This window comes from Sceloporus undulatus, chromosome 1, assembly GCF_019175285.1.
Source record: "Sceloporus undulatus isolate JIND9_A2432 ecotype Alabama chromosome 1, SceUnd_v1.1, whole genome shotgun sequence".
In the NCBI taxonomy this organism is placed as follows: Eukaryota; Metazoa; Chordata; class Lepidosauria; order Squamata; family Phrynosomatidae; genus Sceloporus; species Sceloporus undulatus.
Window position 1 is genome coordinate 49,145,418 of NC_056522.1, and position 12,933 is coordinate 49,158,350.

At 44.6% G+C, this 12,933-nt stretch overlaps 1 protein-coding gene and 1 long non-coding RNA gene across 2 annotated transcripts in view; one reads left to right on the top strand and one right to left on the bottom strand.

The window, feature by feature from the left end:
* The window catches only part of FOSL2 (FOS like 2, AP-1 transcription factor subunit), a 31,305-nt gene extending 22,019 nt beyond the window's left edge, over positions 1 to 9,286 (bottom strand). Inside the window, exon 1 of the mRNA XM_042446069.1 lies at positions 8,335 to 9,286. Within this exon, the coding sequence (XP_042302003.1) occupies positions 8,335 to 8,433 (99 nt within the window). The 5' untranslated portion in view covers positions 8,434 to 9,286. The remainder of the gene's footprint in view (positions 1 to 8,334) is intronic.
* A 28-nt stretch (positions 9,287 to 9,314) lies between these two features.
* The window catches only part of LOC121919458, a 33,456-nt gene continuing 29,837 nt past the window's right edge, over positions 9,315 to 12,933 (top strand). The window contains exon 1 of the long non-coding RNA XR_006101483.1: positions 9,315 to 9,636. This is a non-coding gene — a long non-coding RNA (uncharacterized LOC121919458). The remainder of the gene's footprint in view (positions 9,637 to 12,933) is intronic.

The following is a 12,933-nucleotide window of genomic DNA, read 5'->3' on the forward strand; positions in this document are numbered from 1 at the left end:
TCATTATCTTGAACCCAAAACATATGAAGGTAGAAAAATACACATGAATGCAATCTTTATGGCGGTGTCCTTGTTTGCTTCCCTTATGCCTCTGTAGGTGAAACGTCAGAGGTGATGCCGCCTGAGGGCATAGATGCATTTTATTAAGGAACACTGTACCTATGAAACTTGGCTGTGCTAAAACCTCAAGCAGCCAGTCTCTGAACTCAGTAGATGCTTCTTCCCTGAGCACAGAGAATCCAGAGCTGTCACCAAAACTGAAGGGTCACTGTGGAGCTGTAGAACTCAAAACAAAGAACAGCCACTACATTCTGTAAGAGTGCAGTGTGTACAAACTGATGATCTTTATGTTCAACAAAGTTTTGGAACCACCACTACTATCCTTTCATAAATGGTGGGAATAGGCAATTTTGGTGTGTTTACGGGACAATCTTCTGACTCTCCCAAGGGGACTGCTGCATTCACTGCCATTTTTTAAAAAATAACAAACAAAACTTAAACTGCATGGAAGTCCATGTTGGGGTTTGCAAAATTCTTATTTTTAAAAAAGGTAAAGGGGGTGGGGTTGTGATCTATTTTAAAGCAAATATTACTCCTGGAGGCTTCTAGAACATTTAATCTGCTTTTCCTTCCTTTCCTGTCTGTTGGGGAAAAGGCAGTCTGTGGTGTCTGTGGCTTAAAAATATAACTTGGAAGCCACAAACAGTTCTAAGATCACATTTTGTGACCCCCAACATGAATACTGACAAGGTTCAAAGAAACAACAAACCTTATAGTTCCTTGTTACCCAAAAGTAAATTTCTATAGCATTTCTCAGCACACCAAATGCTTCATCACTATCTTATTTTAAGTCTTATTTATCATCCCAACAACCCTCACAAGGCTTTTTAAAAAGAAAAACAATGGCTTTTCCAAGGCTGCCCTATCAGCCTCATGATAAAACACTGACTTCAAAATCTAAACTTAACATGCTCCCCTGCGCATTATGACAGAGGCTCTTTAAAAAAACCTTTTTTACTTACTGAAAATAGAAAGAGGAGTCATGATTTATAAAATACATCTCACCTGAGAACACCTATTTGTCTGAGAAATAACCATATTTTAGAAAAGGATGGTTGTTATTTTTTATAGTTCCCAAAATCCCTCATGCAGCATGACTATTTGTCATGCTAGGCTGGGCAATTCTAAGAGTTATATTCCAGACAGGTTAGCTTTTCCAAGCTCTGGGAATAACTAAATATATCATGTGGTATATCGTTCTATAAGGAATGGGTACACTGCCCAGAAAGTAGTATCTATGGATCCCAGCACAGTCCACCCTTTTCTGATAAACGTGTTTCCATAAGCTTAATCTTGCAGGACATTTTCAAGGTAAATTATGTCATCAGTCCCACTATGATAGAGCAAAGTGGATCATCCAGTCCTGTGGAGTGTTTATTTGTACCCTAATGATACAATAGGCATTGTTTTCCTAAAACACACTATGGCAGTCTTTTAGGGGTATCGCAATTGCATTGATGTTTTTGACTTTGACAAGTGGCATTCTAACAGGTAAATGCTGTCTCCTTTTGAAGGCAGGGAGAAAAACAGTAATAAAACCTGGGAGAGATGATGATTCCAAACACATTCCTGTTACAGATTCTAGCTGACATACATGGGAAGGAATCTGAGAGATTAATTCTTCGGCTAAATGCAAAATTTGTACTTGACTGTAAGCTACCAAATGTGTAACGTTCAAGGAAAAAGACAAGCAGAATCTCAGAAATACTTATAGAACATCCTGATCACTGATTATGTTATGTTATTTTCAGAGTGAAGGCTTAGTCTGGATCATGTAACAACAAGGACTAGGGACCCTTGGAGCATGTGACAAATGCTTTCCCCTCACCAAACATTTACTATGGCTATGCTGTACATGTTGAGAGATTGTATTTCTAAGAAAATTGGAATTCTAGCACCTCTCATTTAGTTAAGCAGCTGGTATGGTTGCTGATCCTGTGACTGGTGGGAACTAGGGAACACAAAGGAAAGGAAAGGAAAAGTGGGTACAGATAAGGGCAGGTATGTTGGACTTGAAGCTGACTAACCTTCCTGAACACAACTGAAATAATATTGATGAGACACACTAAAGCCAAGTTGGGTGGATGGAGGAGAAAGAATTTAGTCACCTGTCTGACCAAACTGGCCAAGTACATCCCAGCTGTAGAACAGTGTAGAGCCAAACCAAGGGAGTAAAATTTATGGTAGCATGTAGTGATGAATTAAACTCAGAGACGGGGAATCGTAGCACACATGTCCCAAAAGATGAGATTCCAATCCCAGTCAGAATGGAAAATGGTAAGGTGTTATGGAAGATAGAATTCAAAATATCAGGACGTCCAAACATCTCCTTACCCTCATAGGGAGGGTTAACTTGTGAATGGGGTTACAGGAGGAGACGATACTTAAAAGAAAACTTGTCAAACACTGGGAATTGACTGAATAAAAAAAAACCCGAACAACATATTTTATTGCAATCCTTTTTTTAAAAAGTTGTTTGGGTCAGATCTTGAAGCCAATGCAAGCCTTAAGCAATCCATTCTCCCCATCCCCCACCGACATTTCCCAAATTTACTGTAAGTGAGCAAATAACTTTGTTCCACTGTGTTGTGTATGGAAATCTTCCTATGTGGAACAGCCTACAGAGGGCACCAAAGAGATGTCTTTTGTATGGACTTGTGCATGGCAAGACTCATTTCTGGTAAGAAAAAAACACACACCCAAAAAAAACAACTTTGAAGCGCGGAATGTCACGGACCGGCACCACTTGCAAAGTTTTAAATAGGGCAGTTTAAAAACAACCACCACCCTACCACAACCACCCAAAGACCCACAGCTAGGTATTAAAAAAGAAAAGAAAATAGTCTTACGTCTCTCTTTGCCAGTAGATTTGCACGTATTACACAAGTGGCAAGAAAGCCTTCCTGGAGGAAGAAAGGCAAGGCCAGCTGATGTAAACACATTATGAAATATCATACGTTTGTGTAACTGATGTGATTGTGCAATGCCTTTCACAGACGCCATCACTTTTGCTGAGAATGAAGATGCTGTTTTCTTGTTTCAAAAATGGTCCTATTTAAAAAAGATATGCATCGAGAGAAGAAGGGTTGGGGGAGAGTGGCTGCCCTTCTGATTTCAGCTTCAACAGGAAATATTTCTCATTCTTCAAGTTCCAATATCATTCAAGGCTAGACATTGACCAAAAGAGCTATCCTAAAAATGTAGCCAAATTGCTGCGACTTTGTAAGAACTTGCATTTCTGAAGGTCAAAAACCAATCAACAATAAATACCAACCAGCTCCATTCAGTCAGTTGAGGAATGTCTGCATGCCAAAGGAAAGCAGCAATATCACTCACTAGTCTCTTGAAGTTAGGAGCCAAGACAACAAAACACACACACTTTAACTTCTTCCTGAACAGATCCTCTTTGAAACACTGAATGGAAATGTCTTCTCTAAATGGATGCTGTATATTAAAGACTGTCAGGCTTCTGCCTGTTTGGAGAGGGCTGGGAAACTTAACAGTATGGCACAGAATAAATGGTACTTTGACACAGCACATGAAACAGCATTTGATTTATGTGAGAAACAAAAAAGAAATCCAAGTTACAAAAAGGATGAATGACAAGGAGAAGACAGACAGGAGATTTTTTGTTTTTTAAAGGATGTTTCTCTTAAAAGTAGGATTCACCTGGCAGTTTACACTGTTCTGTGTGAGGCGATAAATGAAAAACAATTCATGGGCCCTGGAGAAGTCAGTAAAACTTCCATACATGATGCGTTGCAAAAATCTATTATTTCCCCTAGTTTAAAATTAATTTCTTCACTGATTGGAAAATATTTCAAAGAAGGAATTGCTGTTTGCAAATCCATGCAAGAACCATTTCAGTAACCTGATAAGCTTTTAACAACCATAAGAGTCTTTGTCAGGCCTATAAAAAAGATGTAATGTTGAACTGACAATGAAAGCTGCAGGTTTGCATTCACTGATGAAACAAAATTATAAAACCAGGAACCTGTCAGAAATCTTGTCTCGGTCTAGAAATCCATCCTGCTTTGTGTGTAAGACACTGCTTTTCCAGTCTAAGAATTTTAGATAATGGGAGTAATGAATCAAGCTAACACACACTAATCCTAGACCCATTTCTTGGAAGTATGTCCACCAACGTGAGTGAAACCTACACAAGATAACAGCATTTTTGTTGTGGGCAAACATTTTTTAGACCTCATCCTTTTCTAACTGTGGTTCTTTGGAGGAGAAGAGATTCTCAGAAGACTGGCAGAGCCTTCGGAGTTCTGTACATTTTTTAAAAAGAAGCAGTAAGTCTTAAAAGTTCCTCGCTAATAAAACAATCTGCAAACAAGATTTACAGTCAAAACAAAATGTGTAGCTGTTATATCTTACATTTCATAGAAGCAGAACTTTCGCCTGTCTTCAGAAAGCTGAAGACAAATTATCGGGTGACAGGAGAACCATATCTTATGTCCAGAAGGCTGGGTTGGGGAGCAATATAATTATATTCTATCTTTCTAAAAGACTGGAGCAGACCTCCTACAAAGATCCTGCTCTTTTGCCATATCCCTTTTTGCATCCTTCTTTCCTACTCATGAAATCAGCTTAGACTTCCCTCACCAAATTAGGTAAATTTATAGAGAAGGAACTGGCAAAGCCACCTCTAAGTATTCCTTGCCTAAGAAAACCCTATGAAATTCATGGGGTTGCCATAAGTTGACAGGGAACTTGAAGGCACACACACACACACACATTACTCATATTATCATAAATAAAACACACCTTGATTTGATTTCTGATTTTTCCATACATATACACTTTCCCAGAAGTCAAATACCAACAGCAGCTATTTAAAACTTTATAAAACAGTAAGAAAACTTTGCTGTATTGTTGTTATTATTTTTTTCTACGCGGGTATAGAGGTCTCTCAAAAGCATTCCAGCTTACTTCACAAACATATTCTACTGAATTAAAGGGGCCTGCTGGCTTTGTGAATAGGCCTGTTTCTTAAGCACCTGAAACCTCTAAAGGTATCTCTCTAACTTCATGCAACCAATCTTCATTGGCTTTGCAGGACAGCCTCAAAAACTGAATTTCAACTTGTATGAGTTGAAGCGAGGAGTCGAAACAGCTGGCGCCCAAGTACTTCTGCCTCCTGGAAAAAAGGCACAAATACATGTAAATCCAGGGCTGTGTCCAAAATAACTAGGAGGGCGGCTCCTTGCACTGTCCTACCTGCCCTCTCTCTCCCTCTCTCTGCGTACGTATATCTGAAATAAGGATATAGGGAGCTTAAGAGGAAGAAATATAAGTAAATCTGAGGCTGCGTGATGTATATTGAATTCAGGTAAAAATCAATCAGCAAGGTCATATGAGGCTGCATCCAACTTGGCTCCTGTTTTCCGCCACACCTTGGTTGAATAACCAAAAGCCCAGGAGAAGGCAGCACTTGGGAGGTGTTTCCTTTCAACTGTGTTTCCCACTTCTGACCCCCAAGTGCCACCCCAAACCATCCACCTCCATTCAGCTGTTGCAAAACTCCTGGGTCCATCACTGAGAACCCAAAAGGAAAAGGGGAAAGGTCTCCATCAGGAGTTGTGGGCCTTCTCTAGGTCAGATGCTCCTCTGGATCAAGAACTTGTCAACAACTGAGAAGAATGAAGTCAAGCATCCCCACGTGACCTGAACCTTTGGCAATGTCCTCATGCAGCGAAATGCTCCGTCCCACACGTACAACTCCCTGGGACTGGACAAAAAGTAATGCTGTGTTTTGGAATCAAGGATGAAATAATGTGGTTTGACACTGCTTTAATTGCCATGGCTCTGTGCAATGGAATTCTGGGAATGGTAGTTTGTCAAACTACCATTCCCAGAATTCCTTGCACAGAGCCATGGCAATTAAAGCAGTGTCAAACCACATTATTCAGCAGTGTGGACATAGCCTCATTGAAGCTTGCATCTGCTCACTTCTCCCCACTGACTTATAAAGGAGGGGAAAAGATGTATTGAGGGCTCCCGTGGCACTTTGTCAAGGCTTGTGATCTTTTATGTCAGTGAATACACAACACACACACACACAGAGGTGCCTTCTTCCCTAACAGGTTCCCCATCCATTCTGGCTCTTCTTCCCCAAGCAAGGCCTGAAGAGGGCAAAAGCCCACTCTGTTTCCTCTCTAGTTGCAACCTCCACCTTCACAACTCCAGGTTTGTGCCCCCCAGTCCTGAAGGTTGGACTGTTGCCTCTTTTCAAGCCTTATTCCAGACCAAGATGCTTTTCGGCCCCAGAAACTGCCAGCCCCAGCATGGCTTTTTGAGAAAGGGACACTCATTCTTTCTGTTGGGAAGAAGGGAATGTGTAGAAAGAAAGAGGAAGAGAGAGAGAGAGAGAGAAGCCTCAGGCAACCAGAGTTGTTTCTTTCCGACTGCATCCACACTGCAGAAATAACCCATTTGACCCCGCTTTAACTGCCAGGGTTCAGGGCTATGGACTCCTGGGAAGTGTAGTTTTGTGGGACATTTGGCCTCCCTGACAGAGCGCTCCGGTGCCACAAGGCACTTTTGTTGTGGGTGTTTGCAAGTCCTTTCTGACAATCAATCCCATGATCCACAGCATTCGGCCTGGCAGTTAAAGCGGGGTCAAACTGGATCCTTTCTGCAGCCCCAGAGAAGAGAAAGAAAAGCCGAAGGAAGATGGAGAAAGCAGGCTGCATCCAGACTAGAGAAATAACCCGGTTTGGCACCGCTCTAATTCTTTGTCTGGCATTTTGCTATGGAATTCTGGGAGTTGGAGTTTGTTGTGGGTTCCAACTCCCAGAATTCCATAGCCTTGAGCCAAACAAAGAGTCAAAGCGGTGTCAAACCGGGTTATTTCTCCAGTCTGGATGATTTCCTCAGTGTGTTTGGGACCAGAGAAGCCCCAAGGAAAGAGAAAGCCGGAGAGGGCAGCCTTCGGAAGAGCGGTTCAGCCAGCCTGCCTCCCCTTCTTACCCGCCAGAGGCCCTCCAAGGCGAGGTCTCTCCCGTCCAGGGCCCACTCCTCCGGGGCTTCTGGGACCCAGGCGCCTAACTCCGGAGCAGCCAGGCCTCCTCCTCCTCGGAGGGCGGCGTCGTCCTCGCAGCAGCCAGGCGGCCCTTGGCCTGGAGGCCAAAGGAGGCAGCAGCAGCAGCAGGAGGAGGAGGAGAGGCCGACAGAATCCGGTTTGACCTCGCTTTCGCCGCCCTGGCTCCCTTCTAGGGCCAGGGCATGCTCCTAGCATGGAGCCCCGGCGGTGAAAGCGGGCTCAAACCGGATTCTGTCGGCCGTCTGGACGCAGCGGATGCGTTGCTCTTAGGAGGAAGGGAGGTTGAGGGCGGGAGACATAGGACACCAGTTCCCCATAAGGAAACATTGGGGACTACTTTCCCGTCGAAGGGAGACCCTTCCTTCCCCGGAGCCTCCCTCCCTCTCTCTCTGTGGGGAGAGGACTGTCCTTCTCCTCGGTGTCATCATCGTCGTCGCTCCCAAAGAGAGGGCGACATTCGCAGAGAAAACCCCAAAGCAAGGAGCGACCTTGGGAGGAATCCTGGCCCAGGGAAGCCCCGGCGGAGGAGGCCGGGAGAGAGGGAGACTTCTGCCCTTGGCTGAGAGAGTGTGGCCGGCCCAGGGCCGAGGCCGAGGGGGCTTGGCACGGGGCTCTCCAGGCTCCCTGCTGGGTCTCAAGAGGATGGGGAGCCCCCGAAACAGGAGGCGCCGGGCTCGCCCTTCGGCCAAACAGTCCAGCCCTTCTCCACAAACCCAGCGTCGGAGGCCAAGGAGGAAGGAGGGCAAGGAAGGAGGAACGGAATGAGAAGGAAAGGAGGAAGGAAAGGGGGAGGAAAGAAAGGAAAAACGAAGGGAGGAAGGAAAGGAAAGAAAGGAGAAAAGAACGGAGGAAAGGAGGAAGGGAAGAAAGGAAAAAAGAAAAAAGGGAGGGAGGAAAGGAAGGCAAGGAGGAAGAAAGGAGAAAAAAGGGAGGAAGGAAATGCAGGAAAGGAGGAAGGAAAGGAAGGAGAAAAGAAGAGAGGAAAGAAAGCAAGGAGTAAAGAAGGGAGGAAGATAAGAGGGAAAAAGAAGGGAGAGAGGAAAGGCAGGAAAGCAGAAAGGAAAGAAAGGAGAAAAGAAGGAAAGAAAGAAAGAAGGCAAGAAAGCAAGGAGGACAGGCAGGAAGGAGAGAAAAGAAAGGAAAAGGAGGAAAGAAAGAAAGAAAGAGAAGCCAAGAAAGATCCTGGGACTGGGGGGGGGGGTGTCGGAGGGGTCTTTGCCTACCTGTTGCGGTGCGATGCCGGCATAGACGTCCGGGTGGCCTGGAGAGCCGCTGCTGCCCCGGGAGGAGGTGTCGAAGTTGCCTGGGAAGTCCTGGTACATGGTCCGACCAGTCCTCCTCCTCCTCTCCTCCTCCTCCCCCGGCGCCGCTCCTCTGCCTCCCTCTTTCCCTCCCTCCTTTCCTTCCTTCCTTCTTTCCTGGGACCCTTCTCGGCTCCTTCGCCGCCTTCCTTGCTTCCTTCCTTCGGAGGAGAGCCCCAAAAGCCCCCGAGGAAAGGCTCGGGCAGCCTCGCCTCCCCTTCTTTTCTTTTATCTCCCCTTTCCCCTTCTATTTGTCTCTTTTCTTTCTCCTTCCTGAGGAGTCCAACCTGGGAATTCTTTCCCCAAAGTCCCCCAAAGCCCTCTCCGACTCCTTCAACAAAACCCCCCAAAAGAAACCTCCAGCCTAGAAGGAGAGGAGGGAGAGGCTGCTGATGCTGCTGCTGCTGGAAAAGGGGGTCTTTTTCTCCAGAAGGAGACTTGATGTCTAAAAAATGCAATTTACAAAAGAGGAGGTCATTGGTATCCCTGGCTCCCTGGGGCCCTCTTTCTTTCTTTCTTTCTTTCTTTCTTTCCTTCCTTCCTTCCTTCCTTCCTTCCTTCCTCTGCTCTGGCTCCTTTATAAACGGAGAGGGCTCTTCCCCTCCTGGATAATTAAGGAGAAGGCAAGGGCCGCCTTCCTGCTCCAGCCGGGCTCCTGGGATCGGTTTGGGGCTTGAAGGGATCCCTTTGGATCCTCCTCGATCTTTTTAACCCTTCCAAACTGGATCCCTCTCTATCCCAGTCCGCCCCCTCCTTCTCCTTTTGGGTCTCTCCGGAGCCCCGACCCTGGCCCTCCTTGGCTCTCTCCCTTGAGGATGACTCAGTGCAAATGGCATGAGTTCAAATCCTGGCTCTGGCTCCTGCCCACTTCCCGGCCTCTTAAGATCCAGACCATGTGGACTCCCAAACGTCAAGCTAAAGGAGGAGGAGGAGGGGGGGTATGGCCACGCCCCCAGTCCCGGACCCTCCCATTTTGGGGGAAGAGGGAAGGCGCAAAGGACCAAGGCGCAGCCACTCTGCCCCTGAAACCCAACCAATCCTCCACTCTTTCCACACTCTTTTCCCCAAAGACATAGGACTTGGTAGTCCTCCTCCCCACCCACGAGGGCTACAGAATGGTTTGGTCCGAATCAACCCCCCCCAGGTCCCCACTTTGGTTTCTTCCACTGTCGCAGGTCGCGGTTTGCCAAAGATGGTCATTTGCGTCGAGCGCGGGTTTCCTTGGTAAGAGTGACGCGTTCCGAGAGGGATTCCCTGCCACCTCGGGAGGGGAGGGGGCTAGAGGGGATGCGCATGCGCAGGGAGGGAATAGTGGGGTGGGGTTTCAGGAAAAGGCAGTGGGACCCACCAGCTTCAGCTGTTTAAACTCCATTCTGCAAAAGCGGAGTGGGGAAGGCGGCATCCGCACTGCAGAGATAGTCCGGTTTGACACCACTTTGGCTGCATCCAGACTGGAGAAATAACCCGGTTTGGCACCACTTTAACTCTTTCCTCGCTCAAAGATATGGAATTCTGGGAGTTGTGGAATCTATGTTGATGTTGCTTTTAGCTGCCCTCCCCCCCCAGTGGACTTCAATTCATTGCGACCCTGTGTGTAATGTATACACATACACATATGTATACACACAAGCATATATACATAGGCACATACACATATGTACATAGATACATACACACAAGCATCTGTACATACACAAACAAACATACATACACACATGTACATATATACAGAGAGAGAGACATATATACATACATTCACACACACAAGCATATATACATACACAAACTTATAAAAACACATACACATATGTGCATATATACAGAGAGAGAGACTTTTACATTTTACATCTAAATGCATCTGAGGAAGTCGATTGAAGTCTACAAAAGTTCATGCTGCCAACTTCCTTCTTTCAGTGAGTCTCAAAGGGGCTACAGGATCTCTCCACATACTGTATATGCATACAAACACACATGCACACACACACACACATATATATATACATACATACAAACACACACACATTTCTATTATTTTCATGCCATGGATGATTGAATTTGTGGATAAAGAATCTCTGGATACACAGCAATAGCAGCTTCATACTACTACTACTACTAATAATAATAATACCATTTATTTATATCCTGCCCCTCTACAAGATGCAGTCAAGGTGGTTTACAAAGATTAAAAAACATATATTCCAAAACCCTCAATCCCCCCTCTTAAAATACAATTAAACGTTGTAAGAACTAAGCAGTCTCTAAACTGTTTACAACTGTAAGCTGATTTCCCCCAACAATCTGGTTACTTGTGTGTGTGTGTGTGTACACACACACACACACACACATTCACACGCAAATTAGCATTTTCAATCCACGGATGGCTGAATCCATGGATAAAGAATCTGTGGGTACACACACATATATGTTTGTGTGAATAGATAGATAGATAGATAGATATACATACACCAATATTTTTGAGCCATGGATGGTTGAATTTGTGGATGTGCACACACAGAGACACATATTAATATTTTCAAGCCATGGATAAAGAATCCATGGATGCAATAATACACATGCACACATTAGAGCCATTGTGGCATAGTGGTTTGAGAGCTGAACTATGATTCTGGAGACCAGGGTTCAATTCCCAGCTCAGCCATGAAACCCACTGGGTGACCTTGGGCAAGTCACATGCTCTCAGCCTCAGGGCAAAGCAATGGCAAACTTCCTCTGAACAAATCTTGCCTAGAAAACCTTGCCTTTGGGTCGCCATAATCTGGAACAACAACAAATATATACATTCCAAAAAGTGAACTTTGATTTTACCATTTTATATAAGGGACACCATTTTACTGTGCCACGGAACTTGAGCATTCACACATTTTGGTGTCTGTGGGGTCCTGGAACCAAACCCAGAGGGTACCAAGGCCCACTACATGTGACCCCACATGCTTTGTTTCTGAAAATGGTTGAGGCAAGTGGGTGTAAGTTAGCCCTAATATGTGTGTATTATACACAATGCATTTTATGCAAGTTGTATAATACATACATTTGCCAGGATCCCAGTGGTGCCATGCTGTTGTTGTTACATCAGTGCCTTCAATTCAACTCCAATTTAAGGCAACCCTATCCTAGAGTTTTCTTGAAAAGTTTTGTTCAGGTGGGTTTGCCCTTACAGTGGGGCCTTGGTATCTGCTGGAGCTTGGCTCCAGGATCCCACCCCAATGAAGACCAAAATCCATGCTCAAGTCCTGTTGTATACAATGGCGTAGTAAAATGGTGCCCCTTCTATAAAATGGCAACATCAAGGTGTTTTAGATTTTCTGAAAAAATATTTTCAGGCTGTGGATGTTGGATTCATGGATACGGAGATCCAGTTTCCTCCGAAGTTGTGAAAGAGTGAATTGCCCATGCTCACCCAATGGGTTTTGTGGCTGAGGCAGAATTTGAACCTTCATCTCCCAGAATCTAGTTCAACACTTAATTCACACCATACCATACAGGCTCAGCATAACATATAAACTCCCAATGAAAGCAACTCTTCTTTACAATTGTGGTCAGGTTCAGATGGCTCACATTATTATTATTATTATTATTATTATTATTATTATTACTATTATTATTTCTTGCCTGCCTCTCCCTATGTATCGCAGCAGTGAACAACAAATCAGCAATGAACAACATCAATTAAACACATTAATTAAAACATGTAATAGGACAAATAAAACACACATTTTAAAACAGTCTGCATTTAAAATCCAACATCTTAATTCACATTTTAAAATTATCTGGATCAGCCTGCCGGAATGTGTGTCACAGTCATCCATAGGTTGTGCTTTTGTGGCCATTGTAAAGCAGTTGTGCCCACTTCACAGCTACACCAGCGAAACTCCACAATCATAACAAGTGCACAAGTTGGTTGCACAGATGCATTCTTGGCCGATGGGTAGATGTTTCTCGGTGCCTTTAACATCCCAATTCACTGGGAGTACAAAAATAAGTTGAACTGTAGCTTCCTTGCCACTTGAATGTCATGGCACACACCTTGTTGGTCAGTGGGATGCTATTGTCAGTGTTCATAAAAAGGATGGCATACAGCACAACCAAGCAGCCATAGTGCAGTGGTTTGAATGTTGGACTAGGAATCCAGGAGACCGTGATTTGACTCCTCACTCAGCTATGTAAACCACTGGCCAACCTTGGGCAAGTCACACACTCTCAGCCTAAGAGGACAGCAGTGGCAAATCCTCTCTGAAGAAATCTTGCCAAGAAAACACTAGGATAAGGTTGCCATAAGGTGGAGTCAACTTGAAGATCCAACATCAACAAATAGCACAACCACCATGGAGCTCTATGAGTGTTGATATCACAGCTGTATGTGATATTTGTTTCAATCACACACACACACACACACACACACACACGTGTATCTATATATATGTACATGGAAACTGCATGTGCAATAGGAAAGGTCTTTTTCCTGAGGGCTTGTCAGATATCAAACATTTAAGAAGGGTCAGA